This window comes from Halichoerus grypus, chromosome 9 (genome assembly GCF_964656455.1).
Source record: "Halichoerus grypus chromosome 9, mHalGry1.hap1.1, whole genome shotgun sequence".
NCBI lineage: Eukaryota > Metazoa > Chordata > Mammalia > Carnivora > Phocidae > Halichoerus > Halichoerus grypus.
This window is the reverse complement of record NC_135720.1, coordinates 122,938,968-122,963,679: the sequence shown is the minus strand read 5'-3', so window position 1 is coordinate 122,963,679 and position 24,712 is coordinate 122,938,968. Positions and strand designations below refer to the sequence as shown.

Below are 24,712 nucleotides of genomic sequence, written 5' to 3'. Positions count from 1 at the left end.
CTCCAGCGGCATTTCACATGCAGGCAGCCATGCAGGGAGGAGAGGCAGAGGACTCCGGAAACACCGCTACATGGGCGAGCTCTCTGGAGGAAAGGTCATAGGGGAAAAAAAACGGTAACATATGTAAGAGAATGAATTCCACCTACAACTGGATTACAGGAGGCAAGCTCCTTGATGCGAACCATGACTTCTTGGGTGAAGGTCCCAGGCCAAAACACCTGGGAGACCAGGCCTTTGCCGCACGCCTCCTGGGCCGTCAGTTTCCGTCCACTGAGCAACATTTCATTTGCCTGAAAGGAAGAAGAGTTGAAACTGGTATGAGACGTGAGGGGGAGGCAGGCAGAAAAGACCCAACCTGAAAATTCATCTAAAAAAATTCAAACTGAGGATGGGTGTGTGAACGTGTGGGCCCCGCTGGGGACTCGCTGTGCTTCCTCCAGGGTTCCAGCTAAAGTGCACTGTTCTGGAGCCTGTGCATGGAGAAGCAACCCAACGAGGCACAATCAACTACGCAGAGAAGTAACATACTGACTGGGAATTAAAAAAAATAGAAAAAAAAAAAGGCTTATTTTATGATGTAATACAGAATCACGTGGGCACAACCAAGAAATCTCACTTAGAGAAGGTCTACTTGTTGTGAGCTTGAAGTTCCTGGCATGTCCCTCTCCGGTTGCCTCCTCCTTCCCAGTGGCAGCCGTTCCCACATGTGAAGTCACTCAATACACTGAACAGTATCCTGAGGCATAAGCGAAGCTAGAAAATTCGTAGTTTTAGGGATCGAAATCAGTCACAGAACTACTACTCAAGATTTTCTGTATCTGAGAGGCCAATGGTGATTTCTTCTCAATATGCACAGACAATGTTCTAAGGGCAGTGAATGTTTCTGCTCGAGTTTATCTTAGAAGGCCACATTTTACCACTCGGACATTAAAGTAAGCAACCATTCAGGACCTGAATGCATCCAAAATGACCACTACTGTAGTCTTCTTAGAAGGGTCTGACTATAGTTACTTCAAATGACTCAATGGAGGAAATTAACACTTATCTTTGTTAAAGAGAAGGTATATATGTACCGTATGTGTATGTATACATACGAAATTGACTTTGTTTTGGATTCTGTATCACTTAAGGTCTCAACACGATGCGCATGGAGTTTAGCTCATTCAAATCACAGGCTCACAGATATCAAAACAGTTTGGAGAAAATCTATTTGACAAGAAAACTTCGTGCTGTTCCGATGTGACAATTTTCTGCAAGCAGTTTATGTTGCACTGCTAAGCTTCCCAAAGACTCTGGTGGTCACGATGAAAACTTGACCATAATCTACTGTGACTCAGGTAAAGCATACTCTTGGGAGGTGACCTTCCTCCCAAGGTAAACTAGGTAAAGAGGTAAACTATTGTTAAGAAAAGCCTCCTGTAAATGCATCGAGATGTTTGCTGCACGTGAACGCACAGCGTGGACGACACCCAAATAAAAAGAGCTGGCAAAGGAAATGTCTGGCTGACTCACTACCCTTTCAACACAGGCAGAGGATGGAAAACAGGGTGGAGAGCTGGGTCCCCACAAGAAGGACTAAAGTCCTTCACACTCATGACTTATTTTGGCGCCAGTGTGGACCTGTTATTTGTGCCAAGTCTTGGACAAAGTCATGGATGTTTGAAGAGTTTGGAGAGTTTGGAGATGTTCTATTTGAAAACCCCTGTACTGAACATCCTCTTCTTGGTGAAAAGAAGGTCTGAAATAAACAATGCGTTTAGAAGCCTGACTTCACCTTACTATTAGCTGTTAAGATAGTTCTTTAGAAGACCGGTTCCAAACGCGATGAGAAAGGGTGAGAGGAGTGCTGACAGAAGGACTTGGTGGGAAGTGCTCTACGGTTTTCCTAGTTCATGCTTCTCTCACCCTCAATACACAGTGAAGACCACACCACAACTACATCACTTAAGTGAAGTGTGAAATATGTTTTCAAGACCAGCCTGAACCACAGGGCCTTAGCTCGGGGCGTGGATGCGAACGCGTGCCAGTAGACAGTGGGCCGTGGGGGAGAGCAAGCCTCCTTCCTGTGTTCCCTCTCCAGTCCCTCTGTGGGCCTGTCCCCCCACCCTGTCACTTCTCTGAATATTACTCGTTGCCCTCTGGAGGTAGAGCAGAACCCTACCACTGTTCTCTTCCTCCCTTCTCCCTTTCCTTGATTCCCACATGCCTGTGCTAGCCAGCTGGGCCATCAGAACAGTCTCCCGGCAGGCGGTGAGCTGCATTGCCACCATGTCCTCCTTTCGGAGCCGGGCTAACGCCGTGGTTATAGTCCCTGGAGATTCTTTCCCTACTTAGTCTTCTCTATTCCTGATGGCTGGACATGCAAGACAACAAAGGTCATTTCTGACTTCACCCAAGAGCACGAAAGTGGGACTGACTCAAGGTTGTTAATACTCCTCATGTAAGTACAGGCAGTGAGTTGGTTTAAATTACAGTCAACAAATGATACCATAAGATTAGTAAGATTAAATACACTCAGTCTGAATGAGCATGTTCCCATATGCTCCATTTCCAGTAGTTTTAACATGAGAGCTTTCTAACTTCTACCCAAGAAACAGATTTGCAAAGATATGGTCACTGGAAATTTACTGGCTGCCATTTTGTTCCAAGATGGCCAACTGTTTTTTAAAGAAGTTATAGTGTAACTACCCAGACAAGTGAGAAATGCCAGAGGAAAGTAGAGTTTCCTTTTCTTTCAGCCCAAAAGACCACATTAAGAGGTGTGGTGAGGAAACCTGACCAACTTGGGTGGGAGGGGTTGGGGAGCTTTTTTTTTTTTTTTTTTAAAGATTTGTCCGAGAGAGCGAGAGAGAGAGAGAGAGAGAGAGTGCGAGCGCGTGGGCACAAGCTGGGGGGGGGAGGGAGAAGCAGGCTCCCTGTGAGCAAGGAGCCCAATGTGGGACTTTACCCCGGGCTCAGGATCTGAGCAGAAGGCAGATGCTTAACCAGCTGAGCCACCCAGGTGCCCCGGGGTTGGGGAGTCTGAACCTCATGGAGGCAGCGGCTCTGCCACTTTACTCCCTTGGGTCAGGCTCCCAACTCCCCAGAGTGGCAGCCTCTCCGGTAAACTCGGGGTGAGGCCATCAGCCATTCACTGGGCTGCTCTCCAGCATCGCACCATCCGGAACGAGAGCCGCCAGCTTTCTCAGTGGGAGCCCGTGTTCACCAGCTTCGCGTTCTCCTCAGTGAGGCTCTGCCGCGTGTCTGTCACAGCCCTGGAGCCACGGGACCGTGACCGTGCAGCGCCGGGCACGCCCTGAACGTTCACTGGGGGCAAGGAGGGCTAAGCTGTAGAAGATACCGTCTGACACTAACTTGCACATCTTGTGACTACAGCTTCACTCCAAAGAGGCTTTGGCAGCTTGCTCCTTTTATCCTGGGAACGGGATCCTTCCTGGCCTTCTTGCAGACTTGTGCACAAACCCTGGGTGGAAAGCCCAGCCTGCTGCAGCCTTGCCTCAGCCTGCCGGAAGCTCACCAAGGGGACTTGGCATCTGGGGGGTCACTTCCAAGGAGCACTGTCACACCATGCCTCACCCCTGCAGCATTTACTTACTTTCTGCAGACAGGTTTTAGTCAAACGCTCTGCACTTTGAGTTGATTTTAAACTGTCTGCTCTTGCTTCAGGGCAGGGTTTCTCAGCCTGCCGACATTCTGGTCCAGATGGCTCCGCGCTGAGGAGGCTGTCCTGTGATTTGCAGGACACCGAGCAGCACCCAGCTCCACCTCCGCTGTGACCGTCAAGTCTCTAGATGCTGCAGCGTGTGCCCGCAGGGAGGGGGGAGACAGGACCCAGCACCCCGGGGGAGAATCACGAGTGGCACTGGGAGATCACAAGGAGAAGCAAAAAGTAATGTGTTTTCAAGACATGTCCAGTGAGGGAAAATGCACCCGCCGGACGAGGAGCCATTCATTTCGTCACGGCTTCCTGTGCTTTATGGTTCTGAATGCAATGGGCTCAAAGCATTCCACCTCTTAGCAGCTGTTGGCCCAAGGACTCCAATTTCAGAATGTCTTTGCCCAGAATGTGTTTAAATGTCAGGTTCAGGATTTCCCCCAGTCTGCTCGTCCTGTGTATCTGCATTAACATCAGACACCTCCTTGGATCACGCTGTTCTTTCAGTCTCCCCTACAGTCATGACTCAGGATGCACGCAGAAGGCTTTTACCCATGGCAAGGAGTCTTCACTCCCAGAACGGGCAGTAGCTGTTAGGAAACAATCTGTTTTACAGTAATAACTCAAAACGAACTTAAAGTAATTTTCCCGATAACAACTCTACCACCAGAACCAGGTAGTAGTAACTGTTGGGTGGGTGCAGCGTGGCGAAAAGAAGACAAATGACCCAGACGGGGCCCACCTCTTCATCCATGAGACATGGAGCACCACCCTGGGGTGGACACAGACGTGCTGCCCGGACGCCTCGGCCCAGAAACATTTGCTGCCCCGCTGCCAGAAGTGCTGTTCGCAGGGGCCTTCTGGGAGAGCTCCTCGGCACGGCCAACCCCGCAGATGAGGCTCTGAACGCCGTGCGGCCCCCGGAAGAGCGGGGGCTCCCTGTGGGCTCCGGGGGAGGAGTTCTGCCAGGGCGGTACACGGTTCACCCGTGCCCTCTGCCCAATCCTGCCTCCTCCCTGCCCTGCCACAGAGGCGGACGCTGTGTCCTGCTTGCCCAAATCCATCTCAGCCAGCCTCTGCTTCCAGAAAAACTACTTTGTCACGGGTGGGAATGGGAGAGAAAGTGGTGATGAGAGGGCTTTGGGAGCAAGATCGCTCCCTGGCTGGCTGGCAAAGAGCACCCCTCACGGACTGGTGGAGCACCCAGAGCGCCCGGCCCTGGTGGTGGTTCGAGTGTGAAAATCCTCACACGAGGGCACAGTTCCTGCTCTTTGCCACTGATGCAAGCAGAGGGGCTCCCGGGTAGCAAGAAAGCAGAGAAAGCGCAGATCCAGACCCAGGACTTACTAGTCTGAGTGGCCCAGCTCCAGACAAGATGAGTCACCCACTAGGGAGGACCTGTTGGGCTCGGTGGGGAGGGGAGGAAGGAGGAGACCCTTAAACCTGGAATAGGGACTCCAGATGGACACCCCAAAGTTGAACCCCAGATTCCTCTGACCCCTCTGTCCCCAACAGGAACAAGTGTTGCCGTCTTGCCTGGAGACAATGCAGAGGTCTCTCTCCGCAAGACGGCATCGCTTCCCTCAAGTCCTGCCGACCTCCTCTGCTGGCCCCTAGGCCTGTAACTCGCTTCCTCCCTCCAAGGAGCTGCAAGAAGACACAGGGAGCTGAATTCTAAGGGTGCCTGACTTGGAGCCAGAACACAAAGCTGGACAGGGGAGTTTGCTGATTTGGGAGCCCTCCTGAGATACAAGATGGAACTCCATGGCAAGTGCCCCAGCAGATGGCGTGACCTGGCTACTGGGATGGCTTCTGGAAGCACCGAGGGGGTGGTGGCCAGGCTGAGTGGAGCCGAAATGTCAGAGTCCCCAGGCCTGACTGTGCAGCGGGTGGGACGAGAGGCCTCCAGGAGCTTGGGGCACATGCCAGAGAGAGGACCACGATGCAGGCCCCCGGGGTTCCGGAGCGAGGCCACGCTGTTCACAGCAGAGAAGAATGTGCCTCTTAAAAACAATTCTGGAGTGTTTACTGAACCCTGGCAGAGGCAGAACACCTAGCCACGGGACACTGAATGACCACACGCCGGAAATGTCCCCCAGGAGCGGAGTCCCATCAGGCCCGCTAGGTGTAAGGTGAGCTGTAAGGTGCAGCGCTGGGGTCAGGCAGACAGCAGACAGCACAGGTGAGCTGCATGGGGGGCCCAGACCCCTGCTGCACCAGGGCCCTGCCTCCGCTCACACTGCCGGCCACACGGGGGAGTCCTGGTGAGCGAGCTTGGGGTGTGGGTGGGCTGGCTCCATTTTCAGGTGTGCAGACTGAAACACAGCCGGCAAGTGCCCGGGAGCCTCCCCCGAAGGGAAACACTCCCCGACAGGGGATGTGCCTTGTCCACCACCTGCTGTGGAAGGAGAGGTGGCTCAAGGTGAGAACACGCAGTGACCCAACCCAGGGCCTGGCTGGCTGGTCAGGGGCCTGGAAGGTTGGGGACAAGGGGTCTGGCATGTCGATGGATGGGAAAGTGTGTACGTGGCTGTGTGACATGAGTGTCCAGCAGGGAGCGCGCACCACAGAGAGGAACCGAACAGCTCTGGGAGACCAGCGCGGTCGCCGGCTGCCCCGGCGCCGGCACAAGACAGGTGGACGGAGTGGCTGTGGGGTGTGTGGGACATTCAGCTCAAGGGCACGGACTCTGACTCATTGAGGCTGATTCAGTTACTGTCACCGCAGAACATCCAGCCTCCAGCAAGACACTAATGCCGAGCCACCTGCTTGGCAACGCTCCTGAGACCAGCTGGTCGGCCGCGTGGTGGCCGGTTGACTGTTGTCACAGGAATAGATGCTCACTCTGGTCTGGGTTTGTTTTCCTGCCTGAGGTCCTCACGAGCACCATTCTCCGAGGCTTAAAACATGCCTGGTCTGCAGGCATAGGGTGTGCCAGGCCAGATCCCCCTCACAGCAAAGGGGCTGGGGGGAGTGGGCCCATGACCATGGGTCCTCTGACCCTGTCCTATTCGACCACTGCTGATGGAGCACTGGGATGGCCCGAGTGCAGGCGGAGTACCAGCCTGGACGTGGCACCCCCTTCTGAGTACAGTGTGTGTAGTGCATCAAAGACCTTGATACGGTACCACGTCCCCGACAGAAAGAACACTCGGGACTGGGAAACGAGGGGAGGGAAGGGGCACGGCTGCATCTGCCCCCGGCCCTGCTCCCCACCAATGATCTGAGGGCCGTTTGCCTCCTGCTTTTAAAACAGGGCTCTGCTGGTCCCCGAGGGAGCACGCTTGGCCAACGGATGCAGCGAGGGTCCCGTGAGCGTGGCTATGAATACTACTACCAGGGCACCTGGGGTCCCGCCCGGCCACAGCCACCAACGCACAAGTGCAGCAACTCCGGGGTGGGGGGGAGCAGCGTCCCACCACAGGAGGGTCGCTGAGGCCAGCGGAGGCGGCAGTCGTGGGTGGGACTGGAACAGGAAGGGAGAAGACGAGGATGGGGGTGGCTCTGAGACCAGATGGGGCAATGGGGGCTGTGTGGGCCCAGTAAACTCCTCCTCTTTCAACCTTGTTTCGGGAATAAGTTTAGACTTATGGGAAGATTATAAAAGCAGCAGAGAGATGATAAACCCTTTACCGAGCCCTCTCCAACATTAACATCTTCTACGACATCTTACAATGATCAAAACCGGACAACTACCATCAACACAGTTATTATGAGTCAAACCACAGACTGTCTGCAAAGTTCGCGATTTTTCCGAGGAAAGCCCCTCCTCTGACCCCGAACTGCGCCTGAGATCCCTGCATCTGCACGGAGCTGTCAGGCCCCTCTGTCCCCTCCAGTGTGGGGCGGCGCCTAGGTCTCCCGGTGAGTTCTCCGACCGCCGTGGCCCTCTGGCAGGGCCCTGCATGGCACCTGCACACTGTGCCGCAGTCCGGGTTCGTCTGGTGCTCTCTCCAGACCCGACAGAGGTGATGCCCACGGGGCAGGACTCTGGCGGAGCGACGCCATGTCATTCTCGCTGCAGCAGGTCGGGGGCCAACGACGGGTCTTATTTCTGGGGACTCTGACCACTCAGCAAGGTGACGCCTGCCAGTCTTCTCTACTGTAAAGTTAACTGTTTTTCCCACCATAAATAATGAGAGGATGCAAACATCCATTTTCTCATCATACTTTTACCCACTAACTTGAACATCTAGGTGGTTCTTGCCTGTAGTCATCAGTGGCTAATCCCCCTCTACGTCTTTCCCCGGGAAGAGCGGCCCCCCTCAGTGTGTATGAAGAGGTGCGTACAAAGGACCAAAGGTGGACTGTGGTGGACACCGGGATGTGCTGCTGAGGCCCGCCCGAGGGAGGGCTTGCTGTCCCAGCTGTTGGCAGTGCTGTCAGCAGCCAGCCCTCAGCTCCTTCGGGGACGCCCTCCGCTGCAGAGAGCCGCCTCATCCACAGTCATAGCGCTCTTCCTGGGCAGCCCACACGTGGTGATGATGGACATAAAGGAACCAGCCGTTTCAGCCCACTGTGGGACAACTGTGACAGGCCATACATGCCCCAGAGCTCCCCAGAGGTGGCCCAAGCTTTGCTGGGCCTGCCTTCCTCTGTCCAGCCCCCTAACCGCTGCCATCCTGCCAACAGGTGTGGACCATGGAATACTGCTCCACCATGACAAACTCCACCTCAGTGTTGGCTTTTGAAGACCCTAACCCGTGACACCACCTCTTGCCCTACTTCATGGAGTAAGAAATGCAATGTGCGTAATTGCTTGAAAAAAATCAAAAGCTACAAACACTCTTATTATGGATGGCTTAAACAGTTAAAAAAAATAAAGCTCCACAATCAGATGGGAAGACTTCTCTTATCCTAATCAACGTAGCTCCTTCATTGCTTTCTCTTAAAAGTGCAGCTCTTAGGTTCTTAGGTCAAGAAACTTTTGGTGGCACACTCTGTTGTTTGGATTACAAATTGGGTATTTACTAATAACGGATATCAGTGTCAATTATGCAGAGAGAGACTGCTCACTGAATAAGGTCCTTCCCTAGGAAATGATGCAACCCAGTGTCAATAAATGTTCTATGAACCAAAATATGAAAAACCTCCTATGATTTCATGAATTAAGAATATGAGTTAATGAAGAGAATTGAACTACAAGGTTCATTTGGTAGGAAGTCCCCACAAAATGACACCCTATATATATTTAGAAAAACATTGACCAAACTAGATTTCTTCAGGAAGTCTTCTAGAATAATTTTAAAAAATAGAGGTACTCACAGACGCTCCTCCCATAATCTTGGGAAACATAACGGTGGAACAGCCATCTGGACTCTGTCCGAAGGTAGTATAGGGTGTTTGAAACCAAGCCTTTTCATTGGCCCAAACCACATCACAAAGAGGCAATATGGAGGCTCCTAGTCCAATGGCTGGGCCATTTACTGCTACAATTATAGGCTTCTTAAACTGAATGAAAGTATTCACGAAGTTTCTAAAATGAAAAATAAATGGGAAATTACTCAAAACATTGTGTATTTGAGCAACAGAAAAATCTACTATTATAGACTCAATATACCAAGAGGTAAACTCTACAGAAAAAATCAATGTAAGTTGAGATTTGTTGAAGGCTCTCCCAGAAGTGGGCCATGGTCTTATTTACTGTGTGTTTAAAGGCCCGACGATACCGTGGACGCTATGCTAGAGTGGCTACAGGACCTTGTGAAGACTACGGGTGAAGTCCAGTCAGAGGCTGGCTCTTGGGCTCTAGGACTAATCCATCTTTCTCCACAACCTTTCTTCCCTTTAAGACATAAGGAGCCCAATAAACACTGTGGGCTTCCGATGACCAAACTGGAAGCTCTCCCAAAGAAAACCTGGCACGGGGCCTCCCAAGACTGCCTGGTGTTGAGTAAAGACTAGGAGGTTGGGGTTATGACCCACAGGATCGGGGTCTGGACTTGGTATGTGATTTCAGGCAACTCACTGACTGGAAACACCAGAGATTTCCTGAGTTTGTCCAGAATTAGATGGAATGACTTGGGGGTGTAGAAACAAGAAACTTCCAGGCTGGTTTAAGCCTGGAGATCCAAGGAAGGCCAGTAAGCAGCAGAGACACTGCCTATACACCCCTGTGGACCGCACTGTGTGCTGGAGATTACAATTACCGCAGGGCTGCAAAGGACAGCATGACTAGGGGTAGGGCAGCCTTCACAGAGGATGTGGATTTCAAAACCAAGCCAATGCTATTTTTGGATTTGTTTTAGGATCAGACTGGAAAAGTAGGCTGCTTTTCAATTTAGGGTAGGTTGGTGCCATGCCATACTGGGAATGTGCATCTTCTTCCTACCACTAGAATCTACTTTTATGTTCAGAGGTTGCTGCTCGTTATGATTTAACATGGTGAAGGAAAAGACAAACATGCACCAACAGAAACAGAAGGTAATTCCTTTAAGGCAGTCAGAGTTCTAGCTCAGAATTACAGAATTTTAAGCCTGACCCCCATCTTCAGTACCAGAAATAACAATCTGGTTGCTCTCTGCAATTCAGCAATTTAAAAGCTACAGCAGATCTATTCAGATTATCTCCGGAAATCAGGACTTAACATCTTAAGTGGTCTCCCCATCTCCCCAAATAGTGACAACGAGGGATCATATAGTTTTTGGAGGGGGGGCAGGCTAGGGAGGTTTGGGGTGTGTTCGTGTGTTTGTGTGCACACGCGCACGTGTGAAGAACAGAAGAGAGGACGCATTGCCGAATCTGGCGGCTTGCATGCTAGCTCCAGGGAGTATTCTCGAAAGCACCGTGCAGCCAGTGCAGACCTCAGCCCAGCCCCCAAGGTCCCCTATGGTTTGTGGGCTCTTTACATTGAGTAAGAACTGACTCATTCAAATGAATGAGTTGCAGTAAGGCTTTCTAAATGAGAGCCTGAGGCGTTGTTAAAAAGATCACACTGGGTTTTAATGATACAAAGAAGAGCCAGACAATCTTTTAAATAGGTTCTTGAAATAATGTAGACAATTTACATGAAGCTACTTCACTTGTGCCACCTTTTGAGGATTCTGGGTCAATGACATGATGGAAATACATTTACTACGCTTAGTTACTGATGACTCTAGAAAAGGTCTCCATGATACAGAGCAGACGTTTTCAAAATCTGTTCCCAGGTGCCCTGGAGTCACCCCGCTTTCATCTGCCTCATGTGAACAGGGGTCGAGGGGGAGCTGGGCTAGTGCTAACAACATCTGGAAACCATGAATGGGATGGCAGAGTAACATGAAAGAAATGAGCAAATATTGCAGTAAGAGAGTGACTTTATAGAGAAATGGTCAAAGAAATCAATCACTCCACAAGGCAGTGTTCCTTCTCACGTTATGTTTGTATAAAAGAAAAAAGATGCTTCTAAAATAGATACTGCAAAATCAAAGCCTGGAGAACTGTTTGAAGCTGATTCCTCAGCCCCCCTCCCCAAGTTATTTTTATTTTTGCCTGGAATGATAACTTCATCTGAAATCGGTGGCTGCTTCTGGGAGGGGTAGGAATTCAGTGGCTCACTCAGCGAAGATCATCTTCCCCTTTCAGAGGACACAGCCGAACATTCGGGTATGTGAGCTCTGAGATGTCAGAAAGGAGCATGGCCTACAGAAATTTTTTTTTTTTTAAAACAACAACAAACTTCATAGAAATGCTTTTTTTTCTGTTTAGTAGAAACTTTCCAGAGCCACAAAGGCTTGGCCACACTGCAACCAGAGACATGGAGGCGGGGGCTGCCTTTGGGCCCCGGGATGCTGCTCAGGAGCCTGGCCCTCAAGGAGGGCCGGGCCACTGCTTCTAGGGGGCGTAAAGCCAAGTCTATTTCAGAACTTAAAATCAAAATGCATGAACGTTCCAATGTGTTCAATGCAACATACTGAATTCAAATTTCAGCTTTCTGGGAACTGTATGTGAACTGAGCTATAAAGTCTGTGGTGGGTATGGCAGGGAAGGAAAGAGGTGATATTTGTCATAAAAGGAGTTTAAAAAGACTTCTAATTAAACAAAAACAAACTTCTATCCATTCTTTTGAAGAATGTTCACTACTTCATGGATATCACCAAAAAAGTTAGAAAATTACCTAAGAACAAGAGTGTAGGAACTGTCTGGGGAAAACAAGGCCAGCGGGATCTGCAGTTTCAATAGCTAGAGTTCACTGCCGGTTTTCAAGGGAGCTCTCCCTTCACTGTGAAGGTCTGGACAGGACTGAATGGGGAGAGGTCAGGTGCTTGTCAGCTTTGCTGTCTCCCCACATCTCTGCTTCTCTCACTCGGTGGGGGAAGAAGATGCCTGCCTTCTGGAGCGAGGAGGCTCCCAGTCCTTCAGACACTAAGAGGCAGCGACTGGTTCCCACAGACTTCAAAAGCCTAATGTTATAAACGGATTTATTATCATTTTGTTTTTATCACTAATGTGCTGAATGTTTTTATTACAATGAATCTGCAAGCTGGTTATGACCAGTAGTCCTGATAATAGAATTAGCTGTAGCAGACACCTGACAATCAAATTCAAACCTCATCTTCCTATTTCCCACTTTTTATGGGGGGAAACTTGCTCTAGTGACGTTCTTTGTCCCAAAGTTTTAAGAAATTCAAGACAAGACACATAGAAATAACAAACATACAGCTTTACATGTAAAGCCGATCTTACACATGTAAGAATTTAAATGCAAATGAGCAAGAGCAAAGGTTAAGTGAATCTGGTATAACTCATTATTTTCGTATCTTGCCAGAGTACATGAAGAAAAATTCACATTGATAAAAATATACTCATTTAAAGAAGAACCAACTGGGTTTCCCTAAAAATTTGGCCTTTTCCTAGAAAAGCTATTTTGTGGGGGGCAAGGAGAGTGACCGGGGAGAGGGAGGGTCTGGACAAGTGACGGGAGTGGGCAGCTGCCCGAAATAAACACCTGAAGTTACCTAAAGGTAACTTCAAATGCAGTCTCTCCATCCATCTTTCCTCTGAGGTTTCTAATACCAACAATGCAAGCCTCAGCCTGTCAAGGGCAACTCAGCTCGGGAGGAGTGGGCTGGACTAGGGCTGTGACACCGAGGTTTAGGAGTGGAGCTGAGGGAAGCGCCTCTGGGGAGAAAGGAGCCAGAACGCAGAAGGCCCGGGCAGATGAATCTGATTCTCTATTACAGCAGAGCTCCCCCAAATCACAGTATTATGTGTAAAGTCAGTGTGAGCTTACAGAAAATCTACAAAGTCACCGCCCGAGGCACAATAGTTTGTATTTACAGAATGAAAATTAAACCCACGTAATTCATCCTGAAAGGATGGGACGGGTTAACAATCAGGAATACCTACATGTTGTCTTAGAGGTGCTGACTGTCAAGTAATTGTGTGTATTGATCAAGCACTTTAATTTGAAATTGAGTAATAAGATGGTCTTACCCAGTAAACTACGAGTTTGAAATTATTTAGGAAACCAGAGACAATACTTAATTAAAACAGATTATAAAATTTCAGTGTTTTTGAAAAAACAATGATCATATGATAACCTAAAAAAGGAACCTCTTGTATGCGTGCATACCTCTGTGTACAGTGACAAAATATATTAATTTTGAAAATTGTTATAAATGTTATAAAAGGCCAAGGCAATGCCCTGAAACCCCAAGGTATGGGGTTCCAGGACTCTGATGGGCTGATTAGGGCAGCAACCCATCAGAACCATCTTGGGGAAGTCTGTCAGAGAGATGCCCTGCCTCACTCTGCACCACCAACAGAGAACTTCCACTAATCCCAACGTGCATCTTTAAGGATGGTTTGGGGGACCAGGAAGCCCTGTGCCCCAAGATCGGGGCATAGGGTCTCAGACACGAAAAGCCCAATAACCATCCAAAGAAGCTCAACTTCAACTCTCCAGGTATGTGGGGATTTGGAGAAGATCCAACCAAGTTTACTTTGCACGTCTGTGCATCTTAAGTTCCCGTCCTCCTGTACCTCACCAAGACAAACGCATATACAAGGGGTTTTTAGGGGTCACTCAGGGATATGTTATTTTAGGGAGGTGGGAAGGGCAGTACAATAGTCTTCCTGGTTGGTGACTGGGTTTCATTCACTTCAAATTAATTTCTGAATAATTAGATCTTTTGAAATTATACTTACAGTGATTAGCATGAGAAGTGAGGAATACGGAAACAGAATATGTCCCTGGGTATGCTTACAGCAGAGTTAGGTGATTCTGGGGAAGCTTTTTGCAATGTTATGATGTAACAGTGGAAAATCCCCAAACAGAAGAAATGGAAATCTCTAAAGTCACACTGTTAAATGGAAAAGGCAAGTTGCAAAAGAACACACAGTATAATTCCATTTATTTAACAGAACTAAAAATAAATCTATATTATCTCTAATATGTATGGAATGAATATTTGACAGTGTTTAGAAAAAGGCTGGGAACACATAAATGAATGGTGGGTCCCTGGGGGAGGGGAGCATGTGAGAGAAAGGGAACTCTTACTTTTCACTCTACATGATCGAGTTTTATGGGTAGTTGGAACTCGGGATGAACTTGAACAAGAATGTGTACGACTTGTACTAAAACAAACTTTTCATGTGATGTTATGGAACCAGCTTGTCATAAAGCCTAGCCAATTTCTTTCAGAGTCAAGCAAATGGTAAGTTATTATGTGAAAGAGAATGCATCTTTATGTAAGGGCTGAAGACAGAACATGCTCATAGTACAAATAATGGAAACTCTGGCTATATGCTATTGTCCACGCTAATCATTAGAACATTCCCTGAGTACTCACTGGGTTTGAGCCAGCCCTGAAATCAGTTATTTGCTCAAGGCAAGTAGTAATTTATGCCAGGCCCACAGAAAAGACAGATGATTTAATTAATTTTGATACTAGTGTCTCTCAGTGGAAGGAGACATGCGTTTTTCTCACGGCTTGCCCGAGCCTGTTCTCCCAGGGATGGATACACTCAAACCAAGACACTCAAACCAACCATTAAAAAAACACCATTTATGCATACCTGATAGCTTCCGCCATTTTAGTGCTTTCTCTTTTTCTGTCATCTGTTAAACGCCGGATAAAATAAATAAAGTCGAGACCGCAGCAGAAGACGCTGCCCACTGCGCTGAGCAGCACGAGTTTGCTATCGTCGGCAGCAGCTGTGCTCAGGGCACTCTGGACTTCTTTCATTACCTGGAAGTCACCAGAAGGGAAAGTGGCAAAGAGTATTTCTGATACGGAATCCTAAAAGCATTTTGTTCCTGGATAATCTGGACCCAGAGAAAGTGCAGAAGCCAGATACCGTTCCCTTTGTCTACCACAATTTAAATAATTCACAAACTTCTTTTCTATAACCAGAGATTGGGAATGCTGGGGACAGTGTAAGTTACGTAACTAATTATGAACAGAGTATAATTAGAAAGACACGTAAATCTGAGTTACCTTAATATTCTAATCGTTGGGACTTTCAGTAGATGAGGCAAGTTACACAGGATATCCACTTGGCATTTCTACAGTTTGGACAGCAGGTGGCACATTCAACCAGTTGAAAGAAACTAGGGTTCCCTGCCTTTTTTTTTTTTTTTTTTTTTCCCTTTTAACACCAGCCTACCACACGTGGGACAGAAACCCCAGAAGTTTAGTGCATGAGTATATTAAGCATAGGCACATTAGCACGGAGTCGTTTTAGAAGGGCATAAGACCACTGAAAATGATCTCTATAGAGAAGCATTTACAGATAACCAATGAAGGGACTCTGCAGTTTTAAAATGTACCGGGGACCAGCCCTGAACTGGTTTGTCATGTGACCTTGGCCAGACATACAAACTTTGTGTAGTTTGTTTTTCTTGTCTGGAAAAAAACTTGACTGAGCTGCTCACAAGTGGAAAACAATGGCCAGAACGTAGAATCTTACGAAGGCACAGCGCGGGTTCCAGTACTTCCCATCTTGGGTAGTTTAGAGTTTGTTTCTGAACCTCTGCAAGCACCTATCTCCCGGGATCCCTGAACGCCAGCTTTGCCTGGTACTCCCGGCAACGAACACGTGCCAGGTCCCTGCAGCGGGAACGAGGTTCCACGACGATGCTGAAGACCCGTAGCAACAATGTAACACCCTCTGAAGGGCCTGGGACCCCGGCCGTTTTAATCTTGTTTGAACAAAGCTAAAGAAAAGCATGTGCCCACATGCACTTCATATGCGAGTCTGGGTAGGCCCCCACGGCCCGCAGGCTGAGAGCTGGTGACCTGGAGGTGGTCGCTCCCCCTGCCCAGCACAGCCCCACCCCGGGGCACCGAGGCGGACCCCCAGGCGCGCCCGGCCCCAGCTGCACTGGCACGAGCACGCAGGCGCAGTGCGGTACGGAGCAAGCCCGCCCAGCCTCACCCCTGCTTCCTACCTTCTGGTGGGGCTGCGCAACCGCCCAGAAGGCGAGTTAGAAAGGGCCCAAAGAGCACCGATTCGGCAAAGCAGGCCCCGGATACAAGGGCGTGGAGAAACATGAAGCACAAATCAGCTCAAGGAACGTCTCTCACCTCTGGGTTTAGTGAGTTATTCTCTGATGATTTTGTTGACAACAAGATGTGGGTGAAGCCATCCTGCTTCCTGACGACAATATCTCTGTATCTGTAGGCACTTTCTGTTTGCCTCACACTGAAACGCAACCGCTTGTCAAAAGGCTGGTCTCTTCTGTCGTCAATAAATTTCCTTTTCCCGGCTGTCACTCCTGTAACAGATGTCTGTATGTTGGTTGTTCCATTGGCTGTTAATGCATCCATAAACGGAGACGAACCTGCCGAGAGTTTGAAATCACAGTGGTCTGTGATGTCCAGCTACTAATTCCCTCCCCGGTGTCGTCTCTGAATTGGGTAAAAGCGCTTATTACGAACCCACGACTTCATGTATTAAAAGCGAGGCTGTTAAAAAGTCTACTTTTATTTTTTAAAAAGATTTTAGTTATTCATTTGAGAGAGACAGAGACAGCACAAGAGCACAAGCGGGGGGAGGGGCAGAGGGAGCGGGAGAGGGAGAAGCAGGCTCCCCACTGAGCAGGGATCACAATGCGGGGCTCGATCCCAGGACCCCAGCAACACGACCTGAGCCAAAGGCAGATGCTTAACCGACTGAGCCACCCAGGTGCCCCTAAAAAGTCTGCTTTTAAAGGCATTTGTTTTCCTTCAAAGTCTGACAAGGACATCATCCTCTTGCTTCTCTTGCCTAAAAGTACTTGCTGAAAAGAAGCTACAAAATTTGAGACTTCTCAAGAATGGGATTAAAAGAGAATGGGTCTCACGAAGCGTACCTATTCCAGGCTTGAGAAGTTGAAGGAAAAAAGGAAATTGGTTCAAGAAAATATTATTATTCGAGCCAAAGCCATTCAGTTGAAATTTTTTTTCTGAATGCAAGATCGGTGTGTATGGACACGCCACGTGGCCACCTGTTTCTGCTGGTCCACAGGTGGTGGTGCTGTGGCCGCCACGGCAGACCACACCCCCTTGGGGGGCACTCAAGCCTCTCAGGAGTTCTTTCTTCTGATGCCTTGGGATGTGACTGCTCTCTGCCCACTGCTCCCAGTTCCACATTTTCCAACAGCCTTCTAAGTACAATTTCAAGACAATGCTCTTTTCTGCCACATAAAGTGTTCTGCTAATTTTCCCTCCTATGTCAGTTCTCAGCATCAATGTGGTTGCTGCGTCTTGAACACAGGGTCTCCTGATCTTAATATTTCTTATAATAAAGGCAAGAAATTCATTTAATGCTTTCCTAGAGTTATCAAGTTACATCAGAGTAAGAATTCAAGTATTAATGAATAATTATAGTCCTATTCATACGAACTGAGTATTATCTCACCTGGTAATGAATATATAGAGCTTTCGGGTAGGAGAAGAAAGGGAAAGAAATGCAAGAAAACTGGTTCAAGCTTTACTAATAAAATTAGCAGAGGTTCTTGGAGGGTCAGAAATATTTCCTCCACAGTTAAAGAATATAAGCCAAGGCCACCAGGAAACACTTAGGAATGGACATCTAGAGAAGTCAAATAATCTCCTTCGTAAAACAACAGGACTTTCATTCAATTGGTAGAAATACTTAAAAGGTTTAAAAAAAAAAAATTCAATTTTTTGAAATTTTGGAAGAGGCTATAGCCTCTACTATGTGCAATATGGTTCAAGAATCTACAAATGTAAAAAGATCTATGGTAAGAGGCCTCCCACCACCTTTGCTCTCCATCTGCCCAGGACCCTCACCCTCCAGTTAGCTACCGAGTATGGTTTGCCGGGATCCTTCTACAGTGTCTTGATGTATACACAAGCAAGTAAGAATAAAAAGATTTCTACCCTCCTTTAAAAAACACAAGTGGTAGTTCACTAGACATAGTATTTTGTCCTATCTTGCTTTTATCATTTGACAGTATCTCAGAACTTGTCTTGGTGGGTCAGTTTCCTTGTTCTTTTCTAAGGCTGCATACCAGTGCACTGAATGGATGTTCTATAATCCATTTTACCGATCCACACTGCAATAAATGCTAATATTACCTTGGCCTCTGTCATTCCAGTGCTGGCAAGTATTTCCAATTGAAAGAGCATTTGATAGGCTGCTGTTACCAGGAACACAGGGCATCCTGAATCTGAGGAGGCTAGCAAGGATCCTTTTTCTTTAACTTTCAACCTCTCCTCCATCAGAACCTTCCCCATCTGTGTTCTCTCTGTCCACAATCTTCAACACACTCCACTGCAGCTAGAGGCAACATGACCAGATGACTTCTTGGGTAACAGGGAAATGGATCACAGATGACCCTGAAACCATTAAGCCTGGGTGCCCAGGAGCTGGGGCACCACAGGGGAGTCTCACGTAGCTGGGGGAGGAGAACAGAAACTTCATTTTATCCACAGCTATTATTCAGGTGTAGATGCCCCAGAGATCAGAAGTGGGGACCGGAGAAGTCAGGGTGGAGATGAGTACTTGGGAGCTGGTGCCTGGAAATGATGGCTGAATCGAGAAGCAGGAGCTCCAAAGGGAAGAGCGAGGAGCTGGAGGGCCACGTGCAGGGCCAGGAGGCAGCGGGGAAGCAGAAAGGCAGTAAGAGGCTCCCCTCATAGGAAGGGGAAGATGCTGTGGCCATGAGGACCTGTCAACAGTGGCATATGCCGCAGAGAGGTGGAGGAGAAAGGAGGCGAGGCAACGGAGGGGAGGTTAGAAGCCATTAATAAACTCGGGCAAGCAGTGTCACTGCAGTGCTAAGGGTAAAAAAGCCAGACTGCAGGATACAGTGAAAAACAGATAAAAGTTGTTAAATAAAAAAGCATGCCTGTTCAAATCAAGACTCTGTTAACATGCTGTTTTAAGGAGCACAGAACTACAACTGCCAGGTGAGAGGATGCTGATCTCGAGGAGGGGACGGCTGACAACGCTGACTTCCCTGCCTAAAAAGAGACTGCATGGGAGCCATCCTGCGCAGAGGCAAGCCGAAGACCGCCTGACTCGGAGGCGAGGGTGATGGGACAAAAGCAAAGTGAGTGGGGACGGGCTGGAGGCTGCAGCGTGCCCAGGAAGGGGCGGTTCTGGCAGACAACACAGGCCAGTGTGCTCGGAACAACAGGTGAGAGGGTCTGGATTTTTAAGAGTTACTAACCCCGAACTGAATTAATTGGCACTGTATCAGAATGTAGTGAGAAGGACCCAGCAACACAGGGGAAGGGCTGTTGAGGGCCAGGTAGCTGTTTTCGGCCAGGACAAAGTCTGCTGACTTTGGATTGGCCCCTTTTCCCCCTGAACTGCTCTTGCTTCTCTCAGTCTCTTTTGTTTCCCTGTTTAAAAGGCACGCATTCCTTAACCCTACAGGCAGATTTCCTGGGGGCTTCTTTCCACAGAAGCAGGATTTCTAGGCTATGGGGTCCATGCTGCCTTTGTATGTGAGCTTCACAATAAGCCCATTTTCTTTTCTTGGAGGCAACAGGTCCTATGGAGCTATCCGTGGTTCTGCAAATGTGGAAATGGACTGATGCTGGCTCATGCTGACCAGGCTTGTTGAACCTGGCCTTCACCTCCTTGTTAAAACTGCACTGGCTCACTGGGGCCATCATGGTCCCTGCTGATCGCAGGCCCTGTGATCTTGCCGGTGCCTCAACGACCACACCCACCCCAGCAGGACTCCTGGGACCCTCTGTTCTTTCCCTCTGGGGCCATGTAACATCGAACTGTGCCCTATGTGGGTAGAGAAGTGTTCACAGCAGGGCTGAGTCTTGGAATCGGACTGCCAGCATGAGCTGGGTCCTGAACCCCCCCCGAGCCCCTCCCCCACTGTCATCTGTGTCCCTCAGCCCCTCACTCATGACAACCCAGCCATGGCGGTCTTTCACCCATTCCGGCTTCGTGCTCACCTCAACGCCTTTGTACTTGCTGCTCCCTCTGCCTAGAATGTCCTTGTCCTACAGCCTCAAACGGCTGGTTCCTCCTGCTCGTCTGGACGGCAGCTTGAGCATCGCGTCCACAGACGAGCCTCTATGGAGTGACCCTCTAATGTGGGCCCCTCTCAGCTCCACTCACGTTGCCCCCGTTTGTCTTCCTCACAGCCCTCCTCACCAAAGGTATTTCTTCCTCATTTGATTTTTGATTCATGGTGTATATGTTGTTGCCCTACTCCACTGAGCTCCGTGACAGCAGGGTCCCTGTCTGTCTCCTTTGCTAATGTACCCTCAGGGCTTGGAACACTCAATATTCACTGAAGAAATGAATGGAAGGGCCCTTCAGGTCCCATCAGCCCGGCTCCCTCCACGCAGGGATGAGAAGTTAAGTGGTCTGCCCAACGTCACACGGCTCATCACCTTGTGCCAATCCGGGGACAGCAAGCAGTACGCTTTAGAGCAGAATCAACTGCTAATGACCAACCTAAAAGGTAAACACCGAGATTCGGGGAAAAATGCCCTCCACACGTAAACTGTGTGAAAATTTACTGTGACTCCCTAGAGCAAAAGCTCTGATGACAAAGTGGAGCAAATGTTCTCAGTGAGCTGACCGTTCCTTCAGGACCTGGATTCAGAGACTACTAAATGCCTTCCTAGGATTTACTGGCAGAAAAGCCAGCGAGGAACAAACCCATTTTAGTGCCTCTCCTAATAAATGGTATTCTTTCAACATGCTTGAGAGCAAAAAGGATCCCCTCAAACATGTGTTTGCTAACCTGTTAGAATTCACTGCTTCAAAAAGCATGTCTCTCTAAAAATGAAATGTGCCTTCTGCTTCCAAACCTAAAGAAACAGTAGCTGCATTTCTAGCAAGAAGGAGAAAACTGGAAGAAAAAAAAAAAAATCTATCCAATAACTGTTTCAGATGCTGGACAACAGGCAGGGCAGGACCACGTTCCCAGCATGAAGGGGACCAAGCATGGTGAGCCCAACAACGTCCCAGGCTTTCTGCCTGGAGGTCATTTCCACACTGTAGGTACAGGCAAGGGACACCACGACAGCCCAGCAAAAGTCCTAAAATCAGGAGAAGCTCAGGAGGCTCTAATTTGTGGGGTGGGGTACTGAAAAGGAGGGAGCTCCACAGAAAGTTCCAGAACTGCCTAGGGATCCTCTTGAGTCTTTCTTGAACACCAATCTGAATATGCATGAGGTGAAACTCCACAAGGTTTGGCAGACAACAACTTTTGAGGAAAAAATTACCTATAAGCCATATAATTGCCAAAGTGCACGCGGGGCTGGGAGTTGTCACCAGCCAGAATGGAGAGACTTCACTGAACACCCGGGACACTGGGTTGAGACCCCGGAACAGGCACATATCAGTAGAACTAATCTAGCTGTAGAACAAAGGATACTCTAGAACTACACTAACAACACTTAAAAATAAGCCTTGAAAGGATCAAACTGATCTGCAAGTTAACAACTGGCTGTCAGAGCAAAACTAACACTTTTAAAAGCGTACAAAACCAGCGCCCCAAAATGTAAAAGTCCCAACATTTAGCAGCCAAAAAATTACAGACATGCAAAGCAGAAAAATCGGACCTATGATTAAGATTAAATCATTTAATAGAGATCTAAAAATGAGAGGCGATGGAGTAACAGAAAAGGACATTTCCAAGTTATAAATCACCTCAGTGTGCTCAAGAATTTAAATGACAACATGAACATATGAATTTCACTGGTATGTTTAACAGATTAGATGCTACACAAGAAAAGATCAGAGAACTTGAGACCTATCACCAGATTCTATCCAAAATAAAGCACACAGAGAAAAAAGAAAAACCAAACAGTAGAACCCAAGTGCCCCTAGGATGACATCAAACAATCCAGCATAATTTGAGTCCAAGAAATGGTGTGTGCATGTGTGTAAAAAACATTTGCAGAAATCATGGCTCAAAGTTTTCCATATCTGGGGCACCTGGGTGGCTCAGTCGTCAAGCATCTGCCTTCGGCTCAGGTCATGATCCCAGGGACCTGGGATCGAGCCTCGCATCGGGCTCCCTACTCAGCGGGAAGCCTGCTTCTCCCTCTCCCACTCCCCTTGCTTGTGTTCTCTCTCTCGCTGTGTCTCTGTCTGTCAAATAAATAAATAAAATCTAAAAAAAAAAAAAAGTTTTCCATATCTGATGAAAACCAGAAGCTTACAGACCCAAGAAGCTTAACAAATACCAACCAGGATAAACACAAAGAAAACAAAAGTAAGGCACATCATAATCAACCTGCAAAAGCTAGTGATAAAGAGAAAATCTTCAAAGTAGAGAGAGAGAAAAAGACCTACAGGTAGAACAACATAACAACCACTGCATATTTATCTTTGAAAGTAGAGAAGACCGTGGAAAAGGCATGCCATCTTTAAAGTGCAGGAAGCAGGGGCGCGTGGGTGGCTCAGTGGGTTAGGTATCTGCCTTCGGCTCAGGTCATGATCTCAGGGTCCTGGGATCGAGCCCCGCCTCGGGCTCTCTGCTCAGCGGGGAGTCTGCTTCTCCTTCACCCTCTGCCCCTCCCCACCACTCATGCTCCCTCTCTCAAATAAAATCTTAAAAAAAAAAAAAGTGCAGGAAGTAAAAAATAGCATATAGCACACATGCAGCGTATTTGTCCTTCAGAAACAGAGGAGAAATAAAAACTTTTCCAGACGAAAGCAGAGAAAATTGGTAGCCAGCAGACCTGCACTACAAGAAATGCTAAAGGAAGTTTTTGAAGGAAAATGAGAGCTGACAGAAGCTTGGACATACACAGAAGAATGCAGAGCACCAGCAGTGGTAAACATATGGGGAAAAGTGAACTTGCACAGACTGTAGCTAGGTCTAATTAACTGTAAGTAGGAGGCAATAACTGGCCTCCTCACAAAACCACACCAAACTAACCAGAGTGAGTAAAAACCACTCTGTGTGCACTACATAAATACGTGACGGTATCCTCAAGAAATCGACCACTTTCTGGAAAAATATGAATTCTCAAGACTGATCTCGGACACAACAGAAACAAAGAGAAAGAATAACTGAGGAAAGATAAAAAGTAAGGTTGAAGAACTGCCCCCAAAAGCGCTTTGGGGCTGGGCACGGCAGGAGCCGTGGACTACAGAGGAAAACGGCTTCAAAGTTCCGAGAGAAGGAGGAAATCTACCAAATTCATTTTGTGAAGAAGAGAATTTAGCTCTGATGTCAGGACTCGACACTGATAACACAAAACAAAACCACAGGCCAATTTTACTTATGACTTGTGACACCACAGTGCCATTTTATTAACACCAAATATTACAAAGCTATCTATCTCGATTTTAATTCTAACAGACTTCCAATTGCAACCTCAGTGGCTAAGATTTGGCTGGAAGAAAAGCTAAGAAATTTTTGAAGAGAATGAGTGAAATGCACCTTGATAATTATATATTTATAGCTATTAAGGGCATGGTTTTAGCGTAGAAGATGACCAACTAGATTTAACCTAGGACTAGTTCCTATGATGATGACAATCTACAGCATTACAGATAAATAGAAGTCGGTAAGGATCATTCAATAAGTGGTAATGAAAAATCAAGTAGTTAATTTTCTTAAAACAGTCTATGTCTTTACTCAAAATAAAACACAGACACACGCAAGAGATGGCACAGAAAAATTCATTTGAAGGAATAAAAACACCAAAACACAAAAAATTGATCTCACAAATAAAAAATGAAACGATCTTTTCTACCTACGGATTAGGAAACCTTTTTTTTTTTTTTTTTAAGATTTTATTTATTTGAGAGAGTGAGGAAGAGAGAGAGAGAACACTAGGGGAGGAGGGCAGAGGGAGAGGGAGAAACAAGCTCCCCGTGGAGCAGGGAGTCCAATGTGGGACTCCATCCGGGACCCTGGGATCATGACCTGAGCCGAAGGCAGACACCTAACTGACTGAGCCACCCAGGCGCCCTAGGAAACCTTTTTAAATATGGCAGTTAGATCAGGACTGGTGAAGAGCACACATACATAAATGGATACACTTCTGGAGAGCAATTTTTATAAGGTGTGTCCACCAACCTCTGCCCTTGTAATTCCACTTTTAGAATTCTACTTCTAACAAAAGAAAAAGAAATTAGATGAGGGCATGTTTTCACATACAAAAAGCTATTCAAATAACTTTATTTTTAAAATGGAAAAACTGTAAAGAGCCCTAACTTTAATAGTAAGGAAATGGTTCAATGACCAACGACACACATCCATCCGCCTGACAAATCATGGGGATGTTCATGAAGATTGTTAACATCCAGGTCCATAAGTGTGTTACAGTAGCTACCATTTACATTATATGTTACATATGCCAAGCTTTTGACATAAATCTGATTTAAATCCATCGGGGGACACCTGAAAGTGGGGCTGCATCTGCAGATCTGTCTCTCAAGCTTGTGTTCTTTTACTTTGTTACTCCCAAGATTATATAGCACAGAAATGAAAATGATAGATATCAAAAGGTATAAGTAGTGTAATCAACAATGTTTACATGTGAGTTTATTAGAAATGCAGATTCGTGAAAATGTTAGTAATGGCTCTTTCTTGGTGAAAGAGATACGGGTGATTTTTATATTCTTGGTGTTTTGTAAATTTCTACAATATACTACTGATGTCAGGGGAAGGACTACTTGAAAACA

General features: G+C 47.6%; 1 protein-coding gene across 3 annotated transcripts in view; it reads right to left on the bottom strand.

Moving 5' to 3' along the window:
* The window catches only part of CDYL (chromodomain Y like), a 171,993-nt gene that overhangs the window by 2,407 nt on the left and 144,874 nt on the right, over window positions 1–24,712 (bottom strand). For 2 of the 3 annotated variants that reach the window (XM_078055644.1, XM_078055646.1), the window contains 4 exons: window positions 16,165–16,421; window positions 14,654–14,826; window positions 8,921–9,131; window positions 147–290 (listed from right to left, as the gene is read on the bottom strand). In XM_078055644.1, coding sequence (XP_077911770.1) covers window positions 147–290; window positions 8,921–9,131; window positions 14,654–14,826; window positions 16,165–16,421 — 785 coding nt within the window. The remainder of the gene's footprint in view (window positions 1–146; window positions 291–8,920; window positions 9,132–14,653; window positions 14,827–16,164; window positions 16,422–24,712) is intronic. The other variant, XM_078055645.1, reaches the window with a different exon arrangement.